Source organism: Pelecanus crispus, chromosome 8, assembly GCF_030463565.1.
Source record: "Pelecanus crispus isolate bPelCri1 chromosome 8, bPelCri1.pri, whole genome shotgun sequence".
Lineage (NCBI taxonomy): Eukaryota > Metazoa > Chordata > Aves > Pelecaniformes > Pelecanidae > Pelecanus > Pelecanus crispus.
Window position 1 is genome coordinate 26,887,184 of NC_134650.1, and position 25,143 is coordinate 26,912,326.

Below are 25,143 nucleotides of genomic sequence, written 5' to 3' on the forward strand. Positions count from 1 at the left end.
TTTAGGATTCCCTTAATGAGACCACTAGGCTCATAACTTTCTTTTTACAAGGCATATGCTTCTTCTCATACACCTTTGTCACCAAAGTATAGGAAGAGGGCAAGCCTTCAAGTGGCATAGCATTAATGCATGACAGGCTGCCTAAAGTGTTTGTGTGCATAGTTGTTCCCTTGCTATGCAAGTCAAAGCAGGCTGCACAGATACTTTTCCATTGATAGAATCAGTGCTGCTACCAACAGAGACCAGAAACTGCAATGGGTTGAATATACACAAGAATAAAAGCCATCTGTCTGACAGACTTGGCATTTCTCGCTGAATACTGCAAAGAATTCATGAAACAAAACTCATGGAGATGGTGTTGCGGGCTGTTTGCTGAAGGGTTACCTTTCCTAATCTCAGTTATGCATTCATTAATCTGATTGCACACACACACAGAGTGTGAACTGTGAACACGGAATACAGTTTTGCCAATTAGCTCAATCAGAAAAGACTAAACATATTCCAACTTCCTTAATATGAAACAATTTAAAGACAGGACTTTATCCCTTAAGGATAAGGCTGCCTGCCTGACATTTTTATTTAATATTAATGTTGAGTCCACTGAAATTCATACACAGTGTTCTGGAGAAAACATATGAGGTGGTGCTTATATAGGTCACTTTAAGAACATATATACACCAGCAAGTATTTACAAGAACTCTTTCCCCTTTTAGAAAGCCACATACATCTGCCTTGTCTGGTCTACACCAAGCATGTGAAACAGGTTCCAACCCTAAAGCAAAAACCAGACCACATTAAAGCAACACAACTAATCATCCCACCCATTTCAATACATTTATAGCAAAGATTATTCCACAAACTCATGTTCTCTCCTACTATCTGCTCTCTCAAGCCCATCTGCATTTCCCATCAAAAATTCACAATTAATACTTTTGGAAGTGCTTAAGTTTTCAGCTTTAATTTATAGACGGCTTTGAAATATATAAAGCTCTGGTGAACCAGAACTCTACAAACCAAGTGCCTCCTGTTGTTTTGATTATATGCGGAAGATTTCAAATATATATAGCGAGAGAGAGCAGGGTTTTTTACAAAACAATCTGCAAGCAGTTTGAGGTCCCCTAGGTATTGATCAAGAACTTAACAGAGTAATTAGCCAGGGCTCATTAAAACATGCTTCCATTAGCCTCCCTACATATCTAATCTGAATTCATTTACACAGCCATGTGCCACAGGTGCAAAATTTTAACCCCCTTAAGCCCAGTTTCCCATAATATGGACATTTTTCCCATCAAGGCTTCACCAAGTCTTTGCCCTATTTCTATTACATGGAACCGAAATACTTTCTCCTCCTGACTTTAGTATCAAGCTCCTCCAAAGAGTCTTGACTTGCAACTTCAGCTACCCAGGTTTTACCTGGATGAGCCAACACCGTCCAAGTCTCTCCAAGAATGAGCGTGTCTGGAGCAGGGACCACCGAAACACATAAAGCTACTCCTAAGCGCTGCCATTCACAGCCAAACACACTGAAACCAGCTCCTGTTCTCCCTGTACAAGAACTGCTCCATGTTTTGTTCAGCCACCCTGGCCACAGGTACAGCAGCCTTTAGCAGTGAAGCAGACAACTGTTAGAAAGTTATTACTCCCAGATTTAATTTGCTTCTTTGAGTCAAATCAGTGCTCACTTCATCAACTGCCTAAACCTCCAACTATTACCCATCACCATTTATGATTTATGTTAATAATATGCAGTGCATAATCATAAGATCATGCCCCAGTTTTACCTCCCTATGTATGGATGCTCATGCTAACATGCTCTTTTAGAGCATCTTTATCCCATCAGCTCTAAGACTGTTAACCAGAGTACTGAGCACCTGAAGCAGCCTTACCTGGCCAGCAAGCCATCACACTTCTGCCTCTCCGGAAAACACTCTTCCTTAGGAGTATCACAAACCATGACAGAATAAAGCAAGACATGGCTATTCAGAGAATGCTCTCCCTTGAAACACTCTGCTGAGGTTTTAACGCATCACAAAGACAGCACAAAAAGTGGGACAAGAGCTAGATATCAAAGGTTAGCTGAGGCATGCAAGCCTCCAGGGAACGCTGACCTTACAAACAAGGCATCTGTAAAAGCACAAAAAAAACCTCCAGGAAAGGTTCATTAGAACCTTTTAATCATCTTCCCCTGACACACGATAAGCAAAATGCCTGGTTCAGAGAGGAAAAGCATAAATGTACATATAATGAGCCCATACTATTGCTGTCATTGAATGCCATGGTGTGCAGTGTTAAAGAGGACAAACTAAATTTTCTATCAGTTGAAACATGTTACACGCTCCTCCCCCAAACCAGCCAAATACATCCCTGAGACAACACCTTCTTCAAAAATGAGCATCAAAACAGAGAAAAGCTCTGTAACCAAAGAGCTTGGAAACAAATGAGGCAAATCAACTGCAGTTAAGATTTTAGGGTGCAAGAGTTGCATCCAGTACTTGAAAGCTATACTGAACATGCACTGTTTTATCCAGAGAATTTGCTCCCAGAAGAAGAGCTGACCACCTTACCTTGTCCAGAAACTGTTATGCTGGAACATCTCTGAATGAGTGACCCGACAGGCCAGCTTATTCCATAAATAGAAGAAAGAGACTGTTAATAAAGAAATCTAAGTTAAAGCTGTTTCCCCTTATAGGAAAAGGGAAATCCCAAATCCTCACAGATTGATTCAGCTCTAGCTGTTGACATACCTCTAGCATATATTCCCCACCTGCTGTAGACCTCACTATTCAGTCAGATGGGCTAACATGCCCCTTCACACCATTCCAGACAGAGCCACTGCCCCTCTTATCTGCTATAGCACTGCCCCAAATTTACAGCATAAACTATTCAAAACACCCACTAAAAAAATCACCATTTGGGACATGAGTACCTCAACACTAAGTAAACAGTCAAACAGTCCGAATGAAGTCAACTGGGGAGTCTTTAAAAAACAAACAAACAAACAAAAAAAAAAACCAACCAAACCCACACACCAAAACACAAAACCAACAAGAGATTACTCACAGTTTGTTAAAAACCTCAGAGAGAAAATTTCAGCTCAGGTTCACTAGGACATTTTGTAAAACTTCAAACACCTTATAAAAAATTAGGCCCCAATCACATAGGTAACAAATAGTCAACTATGACACATCCATGTAAGAGATGTGCATCATTTTAGTTCTGCACTCAGTTTAGTTAAGCTTGGACAAGCCTGACGCATGCCAAGATTTAAAGCTATTAAGTTAATTTTACATTTAGATCCCACATACCCTACCCAAGCAACCAAGCTCTGAAAACAAAGCACGCCTGAGGGGCTAGAAGCACAGTCCCCCTGCTCTCTTCATCCTAAACTGATCCATATTATGTTATGTTACTCAAATACAAGCGTGACTGATAGACCTTCCTCTCCACTCCACCGGCAGCTCTCCAGGGAGCAAGTGTTACTTTGGTAACTTTCAGCTGTTGTTTTCCTCAATGAACACTTTCTTCTCAACAGTGAGCAGTGAGTTTTCATTGATAAAACTACTGAACTGTGACCACACTCTTACAGCCAAGAGTAAGACATAGCGCTACAATATTCCCAAAGTCTCGAGCAGTATTCACCACATGCATACCTTGGGCTCTTACACTCTTAAGCAGATCCACAGCTTGTTGCAGATTACATGCAACTTCATAAACACGTGCGAGAAATTTTGCAAGACACATTGTCTAGAGAATCTGAGGACAAGCTGCCTGTGCCCCTTCCTTCCTCCACAGCTGCTCCCAGGGTCTCTGTCACATTAAAAGGAGGAGTTCCAGTTTTCGTGAAGGATGAATGCCTAGGGCAATCAAATCCTGAGTATTTACCAGGCACGTGAATATCAAATCTAAGAACAAATAAGCTCTTCAGGGCAGTAATATCCTACTCCAGATCACACTTCTCTTTAAGAGCCTCAGGCATTTTGGTACAGAAATAGCATATTGCTGTTCTTGTAGTCCTAGAATTCCTTTTGGACTAAAACAAGTTGCAGAGTTGCTCCAGAAGAAGGATGAAGCAATATTTCAATCCCACACAATGTTTCTAAGACTCTGAGATGCTACAAGCAAAAGAAACTCTTCTGTATTTTTCACAAAGCACTTTCCATGGATTAGAGCTAGCAACAGACAGTAAGAAAGGATGTGAAACACCAAGTAACTCAGACCTACACCCAGTGCACTGTTCTCTCTAAAAGTGTTCATACTTTTTTTGGTAAGGAAGAACAAACACAGCTACATCTCATTCAGGTGAGAGACTAATTTTAAAAAATATGCAATTTGCTCACCATTAAGAGATGCTACTCATTCCCAAGATTAAACAGGCAAAGCTCAAGTGTTACAGAACATTTAATGCTGAAAAGCCGGCGGGGGGCGCGGGCAGGGACACGACACCCACACAAACAACCACACTGCACCTCTGTTCATGGCACCGAGACAGACTCACTGTTCTGCCCACGCTTTCAGCCTGTATACTATTCTACTGTTGCCAAGTACTGTAGCTGAGGAAACCAAAGCAGAGTTATTTTAACCAGCAGCTCCCAAAGTGACACAGGATCATAACAGGTTCTCATCCAGGTCCAGCCTAAGATGTCATCAACCGCAGATACCTGTCAGATTTACAGTACCTTTTTCAGCTTGGACAGCCAGACCCGGAAAAGAACAAATGTGAGCAACCCAGTAAGACAAAAACAGACAAGGCTGCAAATTAAGAGCATATCCATGGAGGTAACCACAGGAATGGCAATTGAGAAGAAGTTCTTCTCCCCCTTGCACCAGGGCTGTAGCAGTCCTCAGAACAAGATGCGAGATGTGTTTTTACTAAGGTGGCCGCTAACAATTACCACTACCTGGAACACCAGGACAGAAAGGATTTCTATCCTTTCCAAGTCACTGTTATTCTGGAATATTCACCTGATCATGCACCTCTTCAGGGCAAGGCAGCATCTTTCTACTGTTATTGCATTCAATCAAAACTATCAGAACTTCAAGATAAATAACTTCCATGGCCAAAACTCCCAGCAATATGCCATGCGATCCAAGAAGAGACACCTCTTATTTGCTTCTCTCTGAAACCAATCATTCTTTCCAGCTACAGTATTCACTGTCATCGGGCCAATACTGTGATTTTATCAGTATCATGGAATATTACATCTATTTCCAGGATAAGTACTTTCCACACCAGAGCAAGCTAGAACTATTGTTCCTGTACCTTGCCCTGGAAGGACTTAATTTAAGATGGTTTGGCTAGCGTAGGTGTGGTTTGACATTTGAATAATGAGGGATATGAAAAATTCCATGTTAAAAAAACCCAACCAAACAAGAAGAGTGTCCACCTTGACTATTAATGATAGCTACATGCCCAGATGCTCAACACAAGCCTACTGCTCTAGCATCCCATAAGAAGTAAGAGTCCCAGCTGGGAAACAGTAGCAAAGAGCACTGCCTGCCTAAGACTGGATCCTCTCAGCTTCTGCACATGGGCTTCTAGAAGCAGAGAGGAGAATAACCCAGACATCATCGTCCTTCCCTTCGTTTCCAGGTGGTTTCATGACTGGGAAAGTGGCTGTGCTGTTCAATTCCCCATCTTCCCCAGTCTCTTCCTATAAAGATGCTGATCTACTGACAACACAAGTGGCTCACCTGTCCATATGGTTTCAGATTCACCAGCGTACACAGAAGGAATCTCACTACTGAAGTCCTGGATTCACGTCTGATTGCATAGTAAAACACCCAAAATAGTGCTACCAAGGGATAGGACCCAAATTGATGAACTTATTACAGAGGACAAAAACCAATGAGCTCCATAATATGGAAGCAAACAGCACTGTACTCGCACTGCCCAAATTTTAATCATGTGCAATGTTTTGACAGCTCTGAGGCATTATTTTAGATACCTTTCCAAGATGACCTCTTGATTCACTTTATTTTGTGGCTTTTAATGCTACAAGAAGCATGCAACATACAAACAAAGAACTTACAGAAAACCATGCCAAACCCCAAAAGGGCTGTTCAGAAGTACTTTCAGCAACATGGCTCCCAAGGCAGTGAACTGTAATACCAGCCAGCCTCCACAAGTTTATTTTAAACAGTTCCCGAGAACAAAACTTCAGTTGAGAAAGACTCTTCTGGCCCAATTTAAGATCAGAACAATCAAGGTATATGAAATAATACTCTGCCTTAAACTTGAGGCAATAAAGTTTTTAAGATACACAGAGGTTTTCAAACATTTTAATATCTAACAGGCTATAAGCTACTCTGCTACCTTGCTCTTAATATCTTCCTTTTTTACCATTCTGCTTGAATGGCTCAATATTAGGTTCACAGGGGGGCTTTTTTTTTTCCAAGCCGAAACTTTGATCTCCAGAACAGAATCCCAATTCCAAATTAATGGTCCCACTAGGTAACGCAGAAGTGGTTACAGAGATCAAACTCCATCTGCCAACAGACCAAAGATGACTAAGATGGCAACAACATGCTGCCATGTTATTTAAAGTTATTCATGATGTACAACTCTAAGCCATAGGAAAGTTTTTGCCTATTTCCATTGGCCCTAAGCCACTTCAGACAACACAATGGCTAACACATCTGTGGTGAGCCAACAATCAGCAGGTAAAGTGACTGGAGCACCAATTCTCACCTTTTCTTTTAACTACACAGAGAAATCCATGTTCAATACTCCTCACAAACTGTATCCCAACACCACACAGCCTACCTGAGCTCTCCAGTATTATTTATAAAGTTTTCTGAAAAATGCCTTTTGCAAGTATTCTAAGTTTAAGATACTGTGAACCCCAGTGAGTAAAATAGACTTTAGAAGACAACATTTATTAAATAATCTTTGATGTTATCACAAAGTCATGATGGATTTCACTGGAATGTCTCAAGGGAGGAAAGTATTTGAGGAAATTACTTTGGGAAGAGCTGACATACAAAGAGAAGAATTTAAATTCCATCAGCACTTCCCCTAGCAGAACAAGTTTAGACTATGGTTTTACACAACAGGAGGCCAGAATAGTTCACAAATGCCTGGAGGAGGGGAGGGAAACAAAAAAAACCCTGTAGTTTGTGGCTTGTTTTTATGCTTTTCCCCTTTGTGTAGGCCTTACCAGTGAGCTGCTCATAGAGAGGAAGCCAATGTAGCCTCAGAGCACATGAAACAGGTTTGATGTGGAGAAGCTCAAGCCACACTGCCGAGTACCTGAACTAGAACAAATTCTGCATTATTCCAGGGATGTTTGCCATATACACTGCCGCTATGTTTGCACAGAGATGAGAGTATTATCAGTGATGGTTCACCACATGTTCGGTGCCTGCTAAAGCACAGGTCATGAAGCAAAACTATGAAACACAGCAAGGCTTTGTTCATGTTCTGTGAGAAAAGTGCAGAATCACATCCCTCCTACAACTACTATTTTGCACGTATACTTCTAGTTAGGGGTATTAACAATAATGTTAGAATAAGCATACACCTTTAGAGCTGTGATTCAGTTGAGGAAAAGTATGTTCCCTAGTACCACACCTTCCCAGATGATGCTGTTATCTGTTACCATTGGGATTCCTAGAGACAGGATGAGCATTTGCCATGGGAGTCCCATTCCAGTACTCAGTTTAATAAAAATGCAGGGAAGACTTACATCATAAACATGTGTTTTTCTTTTTTGGCTCTAAAATGTAATGTTGCCTCATATGACTGATCAGAAACAAAATAAGTGAAGATGGCTGCTGATCACTGCCTGGAAGCCTTCAGTTAAAAAAAGTAAGTGATGTTACTACATTCACAAGATCTCTGACTTCTGCTGCAGATAGTGATTCAAACAGCTCCATGTTTTCCAGCAGTCACCGCTGTTAAGTATTTTCTAACCTGTACTTCCCTCCAGTAAGAATTGACCTGGTATGTCTGCTTTTCAGGCAGGGATTCAGCAGGAGTTGCAGAAACTTCATCTCCCTCTTTTAAGCAGAAAAAAATGGATCATTAAGGTTGCCGTAAGAAATCTCCCATTCAAACCACACTTTACAGCACACGGAGTTTCTCCGGTTCTGTGCTGACTAAAAAGATTTCCCTGTATGTTGTTCTACACTACTCATTAAGAACGCAGTTCCGGTTGCCAACTATAACACACAGACTTTTCCATGCTTCTTTTATGACACCACCTGCAACATATGTACATCACTGAAAAGCAGACTAAACCTTTGGTCTGAAGACTGGCAGCAAGAAAGACTTCATCAGCGTACTTGTTGCTTACACAGAATCAACTCTACAGACTTCAGTAAGGTAAGATAGATGTCATCATGAACTTGAATAGCTGCGTTACTGTGAGAGACCCAGCACCTCACCCCTCACCATACCCACATATCTCAAATATTGAAGCACCAAAAATACAGTGCTTGTAGCATCAGTTCAAAAGTAACAATCAAAAAAAGCAGCAAGGTCAACATAATGTCATACATGAATAGCAATATAAAATGCTTGACAAATAAAACTCATGGTCAGCAGTTCTCTCCGCCTGCGTTTACTCAGAACCTTGCATAAATGAAGACCAGATTTTGACTAGCCTGTCTGAATTCAACAATAAGAGGATCACAATATCAATTTGTTTAAATCACCACGAACATGGTTAAAGAATTGCAGTCTCATGAACAATTCATGTTGTAAATTATGACAACTGTGGTGTTGCAGTGATTTTACTTGAAGGTGGTTAGTTTTTCTGATGTTATGACATATGTAGATAGGCCACACAGACACTGACATAAGCAAAAAATCAATTTGATAATGAAAGGGCTTACTGTAACCTTCTTCCAGATCTTATTTCAACTCAGCTGAGAACCGTGTAACAAAAGTTGACTCGGCTCAAATCAAGCCTGGATTGTTACAGAAAGTCTACAAGATAAGCAGGTTTGGGTTTTGTTTTGTTTTTTAAATTCTATCAAAACTTTTCATAGGGCAATTACTTCAACACTTAAAAGAATGCATGCTCTGCTGAGTTTGCTTTGCAGTTCACTTGGTGGACAGTATTCTACCCTGCGCTAACAGGACACTGTAGAAAAGAAAGTCTCAATTAGCAAACTACCCAGCATGATGAAGGCTGGTGAGCCTCCTATTAAGATTCAAGAGATCTAGACAGCAAGCTTGCCACCAGGTTAAGCTAGGCATTATTTTTTAAACAGACAGCATGTTTGCCTGAATGATTTTGCACAGCAGGGCTGGAATAGCTGTTTGTTATTAACCTACCCTGTTACATATAAGTACTTAATATCAACATAACCAGCTGTGTTCTCTAGAAGAGACTCAATACTCCTGAGAATCAAATAAGGAAACTACGAGAAGTTTTTCAGGGAAGAGCACACAGTTCTACCACTAACTGCAAAAGAGTAAAATACTTCAGGCATGTAGAGAAACCATGAATACTTATTACATTATATACTACCCTTTTATCACCTCAGCAGTTCTTCTGCATTGTTTCAGGCAAGATGCAAATAATAACAAATGCAGCAAATAAACATTCCTGTCCTACATGACTAATGCTCATTCATCCCTAAGTTTTCACCTGGCAAAAGAGATCTTAGATGTGTACCATTAGTCTTAAGCCACAGCACTGACAATAATAAAGATGTCAAACATGCAGTTTGAGTTAAGGCAGAATTTTAGACATTATAACGAAATAATGCACTCTAATGCAAACACATGAAATCTAAGCTCACAAAACTGTAAGTGCTACAAGATACACTTATCCAAAGAATAAAATAAAATAAACTCAGGCACTACACCCCAAAAAAGACAGTGTGGAGAGAACAGACACCTCTCTAACTACTGAAGGAAATGCCTCAGCTCGGAGCTGCAGATGTTCAGACCCCAGCGTGCCAGGACACAGCCTTTATGAACGCCACCTCTGCTCAGGAATAGAATGGTATGGGTTTTCATCTACTCTCTTGATGAAGAGAGGTTGCAATTATGCTACAAGCTGGTACCTGGGGAAGGGAGGAGCTCTGCTCCTCACCTAACACACTGCTATTGATACGGATAAACTGAACATCCAGAAACTGAAAGCATCCCATAATGACAAAAGGATCAACAGAACTGAAATGTTTTAGTGCCATAGCAACCAACTTCACAGACGTTAAAACTAAATTTAGTCAGAAGATCAGAAAATATTTTGAGGCAAGATTTCAAATAAAAAGGCAATTACCAATTCTTTGGTGTTTATTATTAGGAAGAATAACTGCAAAGCTTTTTCAAAAGTAAGCGTACAGTTTCCAAAGACCAAAACAAGCAGAGTCCACCAAGAAAGTGGTACTTGCATGCAGGAAAGCTACACTATAAAGAACATCAAGACACTACCTCTATACTAGAAAATAAAGACAGCACAGAATTTGCCTAGAATAATCTTTCCTCAAATCATTTTGTTCCAGCTATGACAACCCAAAGCAGCACCAGAGCTAAAGAGATCTCCTTTCCTCCAGTCTGAGGGAGGAGAGGATGAAATTGGGGAAAACAATCTAGATGTACCTGTCTGCTGTCACAACTGACCAAGTCTTTGCTTTTCAATATATTCAGCTATTTGGCTCAGTAAATCACCTCCCATAACCTGACCTCTGCATAACACAGCTTTCTCAGTTCATCCTGAGCCAAGCTCAGAATGCGCAGCCTGCATCAAACTTTACTTCTCCCCTTGTATTTCCATTCCTTTTCTCCTCAGTATTCAGAGCTGCAGCAGGCCAACAGTGCCAGCTCACTAGAGGAAACAGACTTGTAAGATAATCCCTTTTATTAAGGCAAACATCCCAGGCCAAACTGATGCATAACCAGCTGCCACAAGTATCAGCCTGCCAAGAACAGCACAAAACTAAAAAAACACCACCCCCCAAAAAACCCACACAAATAACTCTCAAATAAGCAGAAGTACAGCAACTGTCAAGATCGCTGAGGATATGGAGAACTAAGAACCTGTGCTTAATGCTCTGTTCACAGGACAGTAAGTCCAGGACCTAGCAAGAGAGATACCATCCTACCCTCTAGCCAGTTCACACGTGGCTTTAGTGATGAAAAGGGTACTCTTAAATATTGCTACATCCAGAGATGAAGCCAAGGCTGATGCCAAAGTAACCCAAACACAAATCAAGACTTCTAAAGTGTATTTAGAATTTTACTTTAAGACTTAACTACAAAAGCCAGGAGGAAATCTGGCTTACACTATATCTGGACACAACTGAAAACAAGAACTGCAGAACAAAAATGTGGCTAATCTCAGTTAAGAAGCCAAGCCTTAGGAGAAAAAGCTTCAGAGAGTGTTCCAGCCTTGTCTCCATCATTTTCTTTTGCTGTTGCTTATATGTTTTTTTTCAAAACTTAATCATCTCAATCCCTTCCTCCTAGGTCCAGTCATTCCCTTCCACTGACTTTGACAGATCCATCTTCCATTTTATAAATTTTAGAAGCAGGAAGGACCAGTCTTGACCATTCAAATTAATTTGCATCTGCCACAAACCACTGTAAATTCTTCGTTAAATTCAGTTTGAGACAGGATGGTATCTGGGAATTTCTAATATGGATGCACAGGCTTCAACTGTCTAGCATCCAGTTAAAGCCCAATAATTAACTCAATCTCTTAGAACTGCGACACATTTTTACTTGTTAGGTCAACTTCAGCTACGGGCAAGAATTCTCAGGGTTGTGGTTTTTTTTTTTTTTCTTAAGGATGTAAGAGTTCTTAAACTCCCATGCTCCATACAGGTGGCTTTGAATCATCACCAGATCAATATACCTTAGAACTAAGGGAGAGCATAAGCAAAGCCCTTGGCAAGGCTTAAGGTACATTTTCCAGTTTCTGATCATTGCCTTTAAAAAAAAAAAATCCCTTTGTGTGTTGATATCTGAACCAGATGATAATGCTGTAGGCATTGTAAGAGCATCACCAGAATACTAACTGCCCACTTCTTTGCAATAGTAATGATTAGAGAACCAGAACAGCCTCCATCCCACAACTACGTACCTACCATCCTGAGAAACAGGCAGTTCCCATTCAGAACAGCTCACCTGAAAGCCAGCAAGAACGCCTGGAAGTTTTGTGGGACAAAACCAAACTATAAGCACTGGAGGAGATGGCCAACTCAGTAAACAGTGCCTTCACTATTTGCATTTCCTAAAAACTAGCCCACCCCCATGCTATGTTTAATCCACAGCCCTCAATTATTTACAGCCCTGGACAGGTAAATAAATAGTCATTTGCTGCCACAGGCCAGACATCTCAAAAAAGGTACTTTAAATGCCAGCCTCCACTTGTGAACGGGAAAGCTGTGAGAGACAGAAATAACATGAGCACGTGCCCAAATATGAGATAATGTCGCATGTTGAGTCAAAACAAAACCTTCACCCTTCAACTCAATAAATTACAGAGATAAGGGCGGGGGGGGGGGGGGGGGGGGGAATATCAAGCCACCATGACAGATCACACTTATCCACCTCAACACAACTAAAAAGCTTCAGGGAAGCCTTCACATTTCCAATCCCTTTACCAAGAAAATAGGAAAACTAGTGAACAAGCGCAGGGACTGAGCATACACAACTTTTCCTACAACTACAGTATTACCAAAAGAGATGAAGACTCCAAGCATGCATTACCATCTGGTTTCTCTCTTCCATCTATAATTTTAAAACTTAGGTAATTTCACTGGCACTATTTTATCAAACCACTTAAGGAGCTCAGGTACACACAGAGTAAGGAATAAAACATTTATACTGAAGAAACGTGCCTGTTCCCAATCCGCCAATGTTACATGCTTCCTAGTCTGTAAATCACATCAAATTAATTTTCTGGCCTTTTACACCAACTATGCATCTGAAATAACAGGAAAAATACTATTCTTAAAATACACAGCTTTAAGATTAATTTGTTTTGTTCTTAACTCAATCCTCAACATTAAGAGATCCTTATTTCTTCCAGAAAGCAGAGCATTCAGGCTCAATTATACTGTCCCTGCCATAAAGGTGCCACCAAAGAAACAGAACCATTCAGGATGAAGAAAGCAGTGGGAGGCCAAAACTTTGATCTCTAATCCCAACTTAACCACAACTATTTGATCTTAGAAAAATTATTTAGACTATAATGCATTAGCATTATATAGATAGATATAATGTTTTAAATAGTACATAATCTTTACAAATGCAATGCAAGTAAAGCTCAACAATTATGACATCAAGTTAATTCACTGATTAATCAGATCTAAGGTATGTTTTAGCAGTAAGATTATGCTCCGCTAATAAGCCAGATAAGAGAGCTACACTGGTTAAGATATTTTCATACCTGCTAATGTTTCCTACCTCAAATTCAACAACTCAGTCATGCTTTAAATGCAAATCAGTATTAATCATGCAAAATTTTTTACCTAGCAAATACATTAATATTTCATGGGTTTATTTATACTGTAACTACCATGAAAATTAGTTTAATAGACAGCCCATAAAAAAGGGCTTAAGGACTGCAGTCTATGTTGAGTGAAGTGCAAGCTCTGAATTCTCTCCAGGCTAGCAAACAGAAATGTTTCAGAAAAAAAAAGGACTTTAAAACACATTTCTGACAAGCAAAAGTATACAGCACCCCGTTCTACTCTTTTTGTATCTCGGCATAAAGTTATTTGGATAACAATTAAAAACATTGATGACAAAATTTAAGTGACTCAAAACAGTAATGTATCCTGTGCACAAATAATTTTAACTAGAAGGAAATGAATTCATCTGGAAAATGCACCAAAACACGCGTTTGATTCTATTTTCTGATCATAGTCAAAGATATTTAAGCTGACTAGCTCTGACCACTACCTCCTCCAATTAAGGAGCATCCTTCCCATTCTTCTACTATGAAAGGAAAGCAGAAAAGCATGATAGAAATCAAGGGACAATCTTTCAAATAGTTGAACAACCTGAAATGCAGAAGATTTCTGCACCTGCAGAAGCAGACCCTGCACTATGTCAGTTAAGCATTTCATTAACTTCGTGGAAAATCAGTGGTATTTTATATCAGTCTGGGGGTCTGATCTTTTTTAAAAAAAGAATTCTAAAAATACACAGTGCTTATCTGTGTTGACAATACTTTATTAATTGGCAAGTCTACAAGTAACCTCTCTTTTGTTTCAAACTATTCTTTACTGACTATTTGTGTTAAACAGCTTCTCTCAACATTCACCCTACAAGCTAGGCTCCTGTACCAGTCAACCACAGACTCGACACTCCTGTTTTTTTAGATTCAGAAGAACTACCCAGCAAAAGCAAGGGAGGACTTACTTTAAAGACATCCACGCTAACAAATCAGCAGATACTGAAGTAACATGACCACAGTCACAATGACTAACAAAACAAGCACATCTTTTCTTTTCTCTATACTTTACAGACTCAAAAGGAAGGTTTAAAGTAGTTGTTTCCTCTGGTTATTCAAATTTAAAAGTGTCCTAGCTTTTCTGTATCACACTAAGAAGAAAAATTAATGGATAATCTTAACAGTAACACTCCCAGTGTTACTCAAACTGAAAGTTCCTCCGCTTTAGTGGAACATTTCCTATGAGAAAAGTAAGATCATCTTAAACACCTATGGGAAAAAGGCTGCTTCTGCAGCCTAATTGCGTCTAAAAATCTTACCTGCTATTTGGCCGCTGCTTCGCTACAAGTACTGCCCTCACTGACGCTATCACACACACAGAGCAACTCCCCCAAATCTTCCATTTACTATAGCACAACTTTTTTTAAATGGGTTTGTATGACTTACATTTTAAAATGGGTAGGGAACTAGTGTAATTGTCACTTTTCTGGTATTGTCTAAACAAGCCATCAGATGCTCTAGGGTTAAAATTAAAAGTTAGATCAACAACAGTAACAGCTAATATGTCACTTATTTCTTCTGCTGTCACCTCCAATGCAAAGGAAATATCTGAGACAACATCTGACCCTGTTCCCTATCACCCAATGTGCCACCCAATGTTTACAACTCATGACTTTTACTCGTAGTCTAAATATCAAGAGTTAAACAGTAGGGATACACAGAAGTCAGTTATTTTAAGTAATTTCTCAGAGCGGCACTCTGTGAAGTCATTTTTACATCAGGATACAGCCCATCACATGTGTGTTACGGCAGGCGAACTGTTGAATCTAAGATCAGGTGACAGTGCTTTTTACAGACTGACAGATAAATAAGGACAAGGCTGCAGATGGGCACCTTCAGAGAGAAAACTCAATCCAAAACGACCCCAAGATGTCCTATTGATGCCTGGGATGTCACCCCAGGAAAAGATTCACCTTTGACACTGGATATCAGACACCATTACAGCTAGACAAGACCAATAGCCAGCAAACTACTGACATCAAGGCAGGCTTTGAAAGGGAAAAAGAAAACCACAAGCAAGACATAATATTTAAAAGATAGCAGAGTTCTCATCAGATACTCAGAACCAACAAAAGGGCTTGTACTTGCTGCAAATAAAGTGTGATGCGAAGCATTCCTTCATCTTTGCTTCTCCCTGCACACCCCCATGGCCTAGCCCTGCACTCACCCCACCTCTGTGTTTAACTCTGTAAAATGACAAAACTATTCCAGCAGAAAGCTGATAAATCAGAAGATGAAAAAGTCCACCTCACTAAAATGGCAGAAAACCAATAAGCATTGGAACTATGAAAAGAGAAGGGAGGGGCCACACAACTGTAAAGAAAGGAACAACAAGAGCTTGCCTTTTTGGCAGGCTGGTAGCTTGTGAGCCACCACCTGTAAGCACAGCTTCAGAGATGGTGCTTCCATAACAGGGAGTCCAAAAGATCCCAGACGGGTGGAAGAAACAGTAAGGGACAAGTTATTCATAAAGCAAATATGAGAGCATTTTATAACTGTGACAGATGTTGCATCACAACTCATTTAAAAAGTCCACCATGAGTGTCTTACTAAACTACCTGTCCAAAATTAAAACATGAAGTTAGATTAAAAAATCTAAATTATTTTTGGATTTTAAGCCAGGAAGTAATCACTGACAGTTATTGGTTCAAGACTCGCCTTGATGGAGTAACCATTAAGTCACTGCCATCTGCTGTCTCTGCAATAACGGATGGGAAATGAACACAGGCTTTTCCTGACTGTATTTCCACTTGATAAAACACCATTAAAACTGACCCAGCCTGATGCTCCTGGACTTCACAGCAGAGAACCCAAGAATTAAACAGACCTCAACAGCAAATCAGCTCACCAAAGACGCTTCCCCCAAAGGCTTCTTCAAACTGAGCAAGAACCACCAAAGAATGAATGAAAAGATGGGGCTAGAAATGACTCCGAGGTTGCAACTCAGTTTTTTCTTGAGTCAGACTTAAACCACTCTCGACAGATGTTTGGGAACAACACGGATTGCCCAGCCAACCTCCCCGCACGAACAAGCCAGATCTAAAGATTGTATCTCTCGTTGCATAGACACAGAAGCAAGCACTGGAAAGCAACCACCTCTGCAGCTGAGCTCTGCGTGAAGGTGGGAATCTGAACCTGGTAAAAAAAAAAAAAAACCTTCTCAGGTCGCTGCTGCTACCAGCAAGGCACCTTTCCTCAGCACTAAGCGGCCAGGACTCTCTCCAGACCTCTGAAAGCGAACAACCCTGCTGTAAGGCACCGAAGCCAAAACAAAGCCATCCCACGGAGACCTCTCCCTCCCAGGAGGCCGCTGCTAGGGCGGCAGCGCAGAGCCCAGAGGCGCAAATAAAAAGGGGTGCCGGCAGGGGAGAGGCTCCTCTCCCGGGCCCCCCTGCCCTTTCCGCCACCCCCGCAGGCGGCTCCCCGAGCCCGCCCGTCCCCCTCCCACGAAGCTCCACAGCGGCGGGGGGGGGGGGGGGGCGCAGCGCGGGAAGCGCGGCCGGCGCCGGCCTGCACGCACACCCCACTTTTTAAAACAAAAATCATGAGGTAAACAAGGAACGGCGGCCCGGGCCGCGCTCGCTCCGCTGAGGAGCGGCGGCGGCGGGGCCGAGGGGCGCGGGCGGCGCGGAGCCCCGCTCTTTGTTCGCCGCCGCGGGTAGGCCCGGCCCGGCCCGGCGCGGCGCCCGGCCCTCACCTCGCGGACGTCCTGCAGGCACTCGAGCACGGCGAGGTTGTTGGCCCAGCTGTGCTTGGAGCAGAGCCGCACCACGTCCTCCCGGCACACCGCCTCCTCCGACAGCTTCCACCCGCTGCCCGAGCCGCCGCCGCGGGGACCCCGCGGGCCCGCCGCGCCCGCACCCGCCGGCTGCCCCGCTAAGGACAGGCCGCCGCCAGCGGCGGGGCCCGCGGGAGGAGGGCCGCCCGCCGCCGGCCGCGCCGCCAGCGCCAGGAGCAGGAGGAGCGCCGGGCCCGGGCAGCGGCTCCGGACACGTCCGCACGGCGCCATCTTGGATCCGCCACCTCCGGCGCGACCGCCCGCCCACCCAGCGGCACGCACGCCGTATGCAAATCAGCGCGCCGGTGACGTCACCGCGCCGCGCCCCTTTCGGGGCGAAGGGGCGTGGTTCTCCCTGGTCCCGCCCCCAGCGCGCGCCATGGCTCCGCCCCGCCCGTCGTCGCCTCAGGAGGGCGAGGCGCCGTCAGGGCCCGGGGCGCCATCATGGTCCCCAGCCGCCATTACAGCTTCTAACGGCCATCGCTGGCCCCCAGCCGCCATCACAGCCCCACAGCGGCCCCCGCAGCCTGTCAGCCGCGCAGGACGGCACTCGCCAAACTGCTGAGCCGGCGCCGGTGGCAGGGGACGTGAGCAGCCGTGCTCCAGGGCGCACTCACGCCTCTGGGAGGGCAGCCCAGCCCGTGCTTCCCACAGCGGGTATCCAGAAACTGTGGCCAGTTTTTGCCCTGAATCTCTCAGTTCCCACCCGTGAAAAAGAGCTCACAGTGCCGTCCTCCTCAGAGGGACGTTGGGGAGAGTCATTAAAAGCCTGAGAAGCTCTTGGCTGCCCCAGTGATGGAGAATGTAGGAAAGGCCATGAGGAAATGCTGCTCAGAGCAGGGTTGGACTAATGTGCAGTAAAGAAAACTTGGGGCCACGTATGGAACAATGAAGAAAAAGTACTGAATAACCACTCAAAAAAACCCCAAAACTTGAATAAAATATTGGAAAAAACACAAAACACTGAATAGTGACTGCCAGCCAGCCAGGATGCTTGTGGGCAAGGGCTCACAGTAATAAAAAAAGCATGGGATCATGCAATTAAGGGTTGCCTTGTCCCGGGGATGGGCAGCAAACCCCACCAACACAGACAACCTTCGTGCTGGCATTTCCACACGTCGGGTGCTGAGTTACCAGCTGGGGTGATCTTCATGCGTGGATGCACCTTGGGGAGAGGGAGGCCTGGACTGGCAGGAGGGGATGGGATAAATCCCACTACCTGCGCCAGGATGGGCCAGCCCTGGGGTACCCTCCCAGGGAGCAGGCAGTTGAACAAGGGCAGAAAAATCACATTTTGGCTGTGCTACAAGGCTGCTCATTTTAGGGTTTGGTGGGTTGGCTGCACCTCCTGCCCTTTCAGTGCAGGGCCTACTGTTTAAGGGCTGGGATTTGGCATGTCACGCTCGATTGTGGTTCCATATGGGCTTTCTTCATGGGGATGAAGAGAAATGGGCACTCCTGTAAGAGTGATCTTGTCCCTGAAGCAGGATCTACAACAGCTGATCCCACTGTAGATGGGATCTACAAGTTCCTCCTAGGGCAATAAGGGGGAGTTGGATGCTGAATTTGGTGACGGATCATATAAAAGTGGTGTCTGCAACCCCACAGCCTCTGTCAGAGCAGCATTTTGGTAATGCTGCAGCCTCCTCCGCCCCAGCAGCCTCTGAATTTCACAGTAAAAAAGTATCTGTCCAGGCACTGGGTTGGCAGCAGTGGTCGGACACAGGTCCACCACCAGCTCAGCAAACACAGCTTTTCAGGTGCCCTCCCAGTCTCCCAGCAGCAGGATCGCACCAGGCCAGCTAACAGCACCCTTGTGGGATGGGTTTTCCCCAAAATCTCAGCTTTGCTTCCAATGGCAGAGGGAAATGGGGGATGGGGAGAACCCCATCTCAATTCCTCTGCCTGGCTGACTCCAGGAGCAGTTTTCCCAGCACAAGCCAGCATCGGTCCAAAGTCAGAGGCTTTTGCCTGGATGCCAGGGCACTCCACAGGTCTACCCTGGCTTGGTGAGCTGAGATGAAGCAGAGCTGCAGGGCTGCTCCCTTCCTGCCCCAGGCTGCCTCATCCTGCCTGGACCTGCCTTTCTTTTGGGGGTGCCACCAGCAAGCTGTCTTACCCGCACCAAGAGCTACCAGAGCACCATAAGCAAGCTGGAGCCCACCGCGGCCACCAACCTGCAGCCACCTCGTCCAGGTGGAGATGAGGGCAGGAGAGGTAGGGGGGATCAGTTGGCAAAGTCCCCGCGCTTCTTGCGTTTGAGTGTCACGCTGGGACATGGCACTTGGGAAAGTGGCCTTGTGCTGGCACCCAGAGGCTGCGCAGCTGGGGACACTTAAAAACAAAAGCCAGCAAAATCTAGCCCGTGCTTGGCAGCCCATTTGGCTTAGTGGAAGTTATTTTGAAGAGCTCGCCCAGCGCAATAGCTGGCTCTGCTTCTCCCTCCGTTGCAGGACGAGGATGGAGGGAAGCAGCGGAGCTGGGTTATGGCTCCCTTCTCCTTCCCACACCCTTGGGAGCTCTCCAGAGACTCATTTTTTGACAAGCAGCCCGCATCCTTCTGCCGAGCATCCTGTGCTCAAGGGAAACCTCCTCCCAACCTTGGATTTTACCATCCTGTGTGATGCACCATTAAATAAGCATTTCATAAAAAAAGCCCTACGCTTACCATGTCTGCGCAGCAAGTTAAACAAGGAGGACTATTTCTTTGTGTGTAGCCACATCTCTACCTGCACAATAACCCCAGCAGCTCATTGCAGCTGCAGCCCCTCTCCCTCGGCACAGGCTCAGTGGAAATTCCCTTATTGCCACATTTTAGTGGCGCTCAGCCTGCTCTCAGACTCTGGGTGCTGCATTAAGTGCATGCAGTTGTCTGCTTTTGTAGCAAGCAGCATATTTAAGTCTCACCACTTCAAGCAATAAAACACATTTATATAGCTTCCAGCTTTGCAGACTGAGGCAGGGGTGAACTGAGCTGCTGGGACGCCTCTCTTTCCCAGCAGTGTCCTCGCCCTCCAGCTCACCACTTCGGGGAGAAGAAAAAGCTCTTCTTCGGTCCATGCAGAGGAGCTGCTCCAATTTTTAATTGGATACAGACTGCTCACTCCCATGTGGCCATGGGCACCGCTCCGAATCTCGGCTCAGCCTCCACGCAGTCCGCTGAGGCCCTCTCCCTTGCATGCAGACTGGCTTAGCTGCCTCACTCCAATGCTGTCGGCCCCCCAAAACTTCAGTGCTGCCTTTCCCAACTGATGATCATCTCCACGACAAAAGCTGTTGCAGAGCACCTAGTCGGGTGCTTCGTTACTGCTACCATTCAGCGCTTTTTGTTGATGGCTAAGGCAGCAACGCTAGCCTGGTATTTCGTGTTTTATTTGCACGACATGCACAGGTTCAGCCCCAATTTGTTTCAGCTTTTCTCGTAGGTCAGAGTCCTGCAGCACCGTTGCTTGCTCATGTTAGGAAATAACCAGATGGCCATGGCAGTATTTAGCTTCCGAGGAAGCTGTGGACAAACAGGGGACAATATTCCAGCTATAACCTTGTGAGTGTCAAGTGCAAGGGGAGCTTCGTACCACAACTCTTCATCCAGCCTGACCTGACATTTGTGTTTTTCACAAAAGGGTGATGCTGTTGACACATCATTGCTTCACAAAGCATCGGAAGCCCCAGGTCGTTACTGCAGAGCCTGTTGCTCCCCACCCTGAATTTATGCAGCTCTGTGTTGCAGTTAGCACCTACCTTTACAAAAAAAAAAAAATAGGCAATTTTCCAAACCTTCCTCCAACCTGCCACAATTCTTTCCCAATCCCACTTCTGCCTTCCCAAGCACTCAGTGCTGCTCCCAGCTTGACACCGTCTGAAGCACTGGGGGCTTGCTCTCCCTTCCGTGACCTCTGCCGCTAGCGGAAACACCAAATTGGACTTGATGTGAGACTAAACCCCCTGGACCCTCCAATTAATTACGCTTCACGGCGTGGGATAATCACTGAAATTAGTTCGAGGCATTTTTTCTTTTGACCAGCACAGGTTGGACAGGGCCTGTTACTGCTAAGTTTGTCCCAAGGATTAGATAAGCATGTTAGGGTGTAGTTCCCCAACTCCTCTATTTTTTTGCTACTTAGAGGCCCTGTTTTGCAAGAGACAGGATAGGAGCAACATCCCACATCCCCCTGGTGTTCTTGAGATGCTGCTACAGCTCTGAGACTTTATCAGTGAACTCCCCTGTACCAGAGCATGAGTTTCCTGCAGGCACCCACCCCGCACCACCCAGCGCTCTGTAATGCCAGGGCACCCGCAGCTCTGGCTGCCAGCCAAGCGCAGCCCATCTTGAGCAAAGTGATGCAAGCACGAGGCATTTCTGCCTTCTCAGCAGTATCTCTAAATATCTCTAACTATCTCAAATGCAAATGAACAATGATAAATATTGTTATCTTAAGCGACAGAGGCTGTTTACACCAACATGCTTGACTTCGCAGGCTGAGAGTGCTCGCAGGGGATGACAGCAGCTCAGCAGAGGGGCAGTCCTGCTGCCAAGGTGCTGTGACCCCCTCTGCTCGATTTTGCATGCAACTCCGCAACATTTAGGGATGCAGCTGGACTCAGAGCGTGCCTGAGCGCTCAACTAATCCACTTTTTAGCTGGGAAAAGCCTTTACTGCAGATTTGCTAATAGAAAGTTGGAAGTGCATCCCAGCAGGGGAGACCTTGCCCCTTTCTCCCTACCTCTCTCGGCAGTGAAATCTGTTCTTTCACATTTACTAGTTCTGGTATTCAATACAAACCAAACCCAACAGAAAACTAGTTTTTGCTTGCTCATTCATTTCCTCCCTCCCTTCTTCCTTCTCCTCATATTCTCTCTCCTTCATAAACCAGCAGAAAGCCAGTTAAGTTAAAATCTGTTAAGGAATTTACTGCCTTGGTAGAAAAATCTGCTAATCTACACATTAGCAGAAAATCTTGCCACGTCTCCTTGCAAACTGAAAAGGAGAACTAAATGAAATCCCAATGGAATGCTTTGGCTACTTCAGTGTAATGGTTCAGATTAAGCTGCTTGTTTCACTTGCTGCATTGCCTGGTTTTAATCCAAGTTGGTTCAGGACACATAAAATAGCTGCTTTTCCACCCTCCAGGAAGCGGCAGGCACAGCCAGAGACAAGCGAAGCATTGGCAGGTCCTGCCTTGCATGCACGCACACCAAGCTGTGCTCACTTCCTTGCTCATACTCTTTTAGCACTATCTTTTGTCATCTGCAACATTTTTGATTATATTTATTGAAATCTCACCCCTCAGTCACTACAAACTAATGGCTAAAATGCAAGGGTAGATGCTAGGGCAATGAGGTCCCCATGGGACCCTCCCCTGCCCAGGCTTTTGCTCACTTCGCAGATCACTGCAGCCTAACACTGGATCACTCCCTTTGAAGGGACACATAGAGGACGGACAGCACTAGCACAGCCCCTGGGTTTCCTGCCAAGCTGCCACCGCAACCAGCTCCGGCCAACGCTGTGGTGTTCCTCAGGCCTGGTTTTACAAGAATTAGAATTAGGAAAGGTGCTCCCCATAACAGCCTGGAAAAACTTTTTTTTTTTTTTTTTTTTTTTAGCTAAGAGCAAGGCCCCATCTGCAGGAACCACAGTGCTGCCTGGCTTTACCTATCGCCTTGCATCAGATTTACTACAGGCATTGCCAAGGGGCTGCCCTGCTCCACGATAAAATCTTCCTGGAGACAGAGGCAGAAATAGCCACATAGTGGCTTATTGCCTGAAACACCACTGAAACAGCTCAGCCTCTAATGACAGCTGCCCTGCATCATGCAGACACCAATTTTTCCTTCCTTCCATCCCAGAATCTGCCCCTTTGACTCCAGAAATAAGCAAATATTTAATTAACACATTTGACCTTTTATCAGCCCTTGATGCTGATGGCTTTCTGCACACAATTTGGTGCTGTTTCCTGGAGCCTGCTGCAAACCTGTGACTAGGACAGTGTTACGAGGTTCTTCACATCTCAAATCTTTGAAAGTTTTCTTAAACTCTGGATTTGAAAACAGAGAACATGAAAATGTCATCTTCCATTATTATTTTAATAGCATTTAAGTTTTTACCTCTTATTCCTGTAGGACAGTATAAAGTAGAAAACAAAATTAAAAGCTGAGGTCTTTTAATTCCTTTCCTGTGTATGTTTAAAATTTTACAAATTTCTTGTGGGAAGAAGGGGTTGGAGTTGACTGAGGATAAGTGAGGTCTCAAAAATGCCTAAGAATAAGCAGCTCACTGCACTAAGCTGGCAGAGAGCTGCTTGCTCCTGGTTTTAGCTGGCATTCCCAGAAACTTTCTTACAATATTATTCTTTCTACTAACCCTTTGTTCCTGATCATTGTTAAAATGCCAAAAAGCCTCACATCAGTAAGTTTATTTCCAGTTAAAAGGATGTCCCAGGTGCACAGCCTGACTTTGACCAGGTGAGGGGAAAGGAAAGGGTTGAGCAGAGCAGCACAGTTCAGTGAGGACTCTTCATTCGCTAAAAGCCTCCATTATTTCAGTCTGAAGCTCAGTGTAACTTGGAAGTAATTCAAAGCACGAGAAACCTTCCCTGTATATGGGGATACTTGTTTATGTTTACAAGATGTGCACTGTATATCACCGAGACATATTTCTGAATTACAGCAGCACCAGTTATATTTGATAACTAAAACGGCTTTATTTTTAGAGTATATAAAAATATAGGAACAAAATACTATACAGAAAAATATAAAGTTAAGCAGAGATCTTCTCAATCTCATTTTTAAGAGGGAATACAAACAGGATCATACTGTGCAAGCCCTAGACTTCAGAAAATAAAATTGTCCTGGCAGTTTAAGTGGTGGCACACTCAATCCAAACAGGACAGATGTTGCTTACCACGGCCAGAGGCAGAGGTGTGCCAAGGGATACGTTTCCAGCACAGGGAACTTGTCTTGCAGCTTCCAACATCCTTGCAAGTTTGCTTTTGTTAACCATTAAATGAAACCCAAGTCCTCTTCTGTGATCTGACCTGGAGATAAGTGTTCTCACACCCCTCAGCATATTTGTCGTAAGTGTGCTAAGAGCCCACCTGGCCAGCACACATTCCCTGACCCGTGATCCCACCCGATGGGCTCAGACTTACGTAAACCAGCAAGTCTGCAGCACACTTGCACACAGATACAACTGAAAGCTAGCTGTGACCAGCTGGTGAGCTGGCAACTATGATTTAATGAAGGCAAAGGGTCAATGAAAGCAAACTGATGAAATCCCTGTGTTTCCACCACTTCTTTAAAGGCGGGGGAGGGAACGGGGGGCACACCCAACCAAAAAAAAAAAAAAAAAAAAAATCAGCCAGCATTCTTTTCCAAGGTACTGTTTCAGTACATTGCTGTCTTTAAGCAAGGACAGCATGGACTTCAGCAGCCAACAGTACAAGAATCATCTCCTCCTCTTTACCTGTACTTCTCTAGTTTCATTTTCCACAACAAACTGTCCAAGTTTGTTTGCGGGTGAAACAGGGAAGAGAGAAGGGGGTAGGAAATGGAGGCAGAGAATTAAGGAATAACAGTGCAAATTATATGCTCATTAAAAAAAAAAAGTAAAAGGTTCTCTGTAGATTTTCCAAGCCTGTTCTCTCCATGGCCACAAAACAGGGTCTGTTCTCATCAGGGAATAACTGCCAACTGACCCTAGACCTTCAAAAGAACATGGGAGCATGTTCCCTAAAGCAGTGAACTTGCTTTTACACTGAGCATCAGCAATGCTAGCAAGATGCCAATATGGCCACCTTTTCATCACCCAGTAATCACAGCAGGACTTCACAAGTAAGTGCAGTGAGAGTCTTAGGTCTTCAAGTTCATCTTATTTTGTTCATTCATAGAAGAGATTTGCAAGTCCCTGTGCTGTATTCACATTGGAAAAAAGTACAGCAACACATGCTG

At 44.2% G+C, this 25,143-nt stretch overlaps 1 protein-coding gene across 2 annotated transcripts in view; it reads right to left on the minus strand.

Moving 5' to 3' along the window:
• GLG1 (golgi glycoprotein 1) overlaps window positions 1-17,427 on the minus strand; it is a 96,797-nt gene extending 79,370 nt beyond the window's left edge. For both annotated transcript variants that reach the window (XR_012831248.1, XM_075715078.1), the window contains exon 1: window positions 17,116-17,427. Coding sequence is in view for 1 of the 2 variants with exons in the window: in XM_075715078.1 (XP_075571193.1) it covers window positions 17,116-17,427 (312 nt within the window). In the remaining variant the exon portion in view is untranslated. The remainder of the gene's footprint in view (window positions 1-17,115) is intronic.
• Between the last annotated feature and the right edge of the window lie 7,716 nt (window positions 17,428-25,143).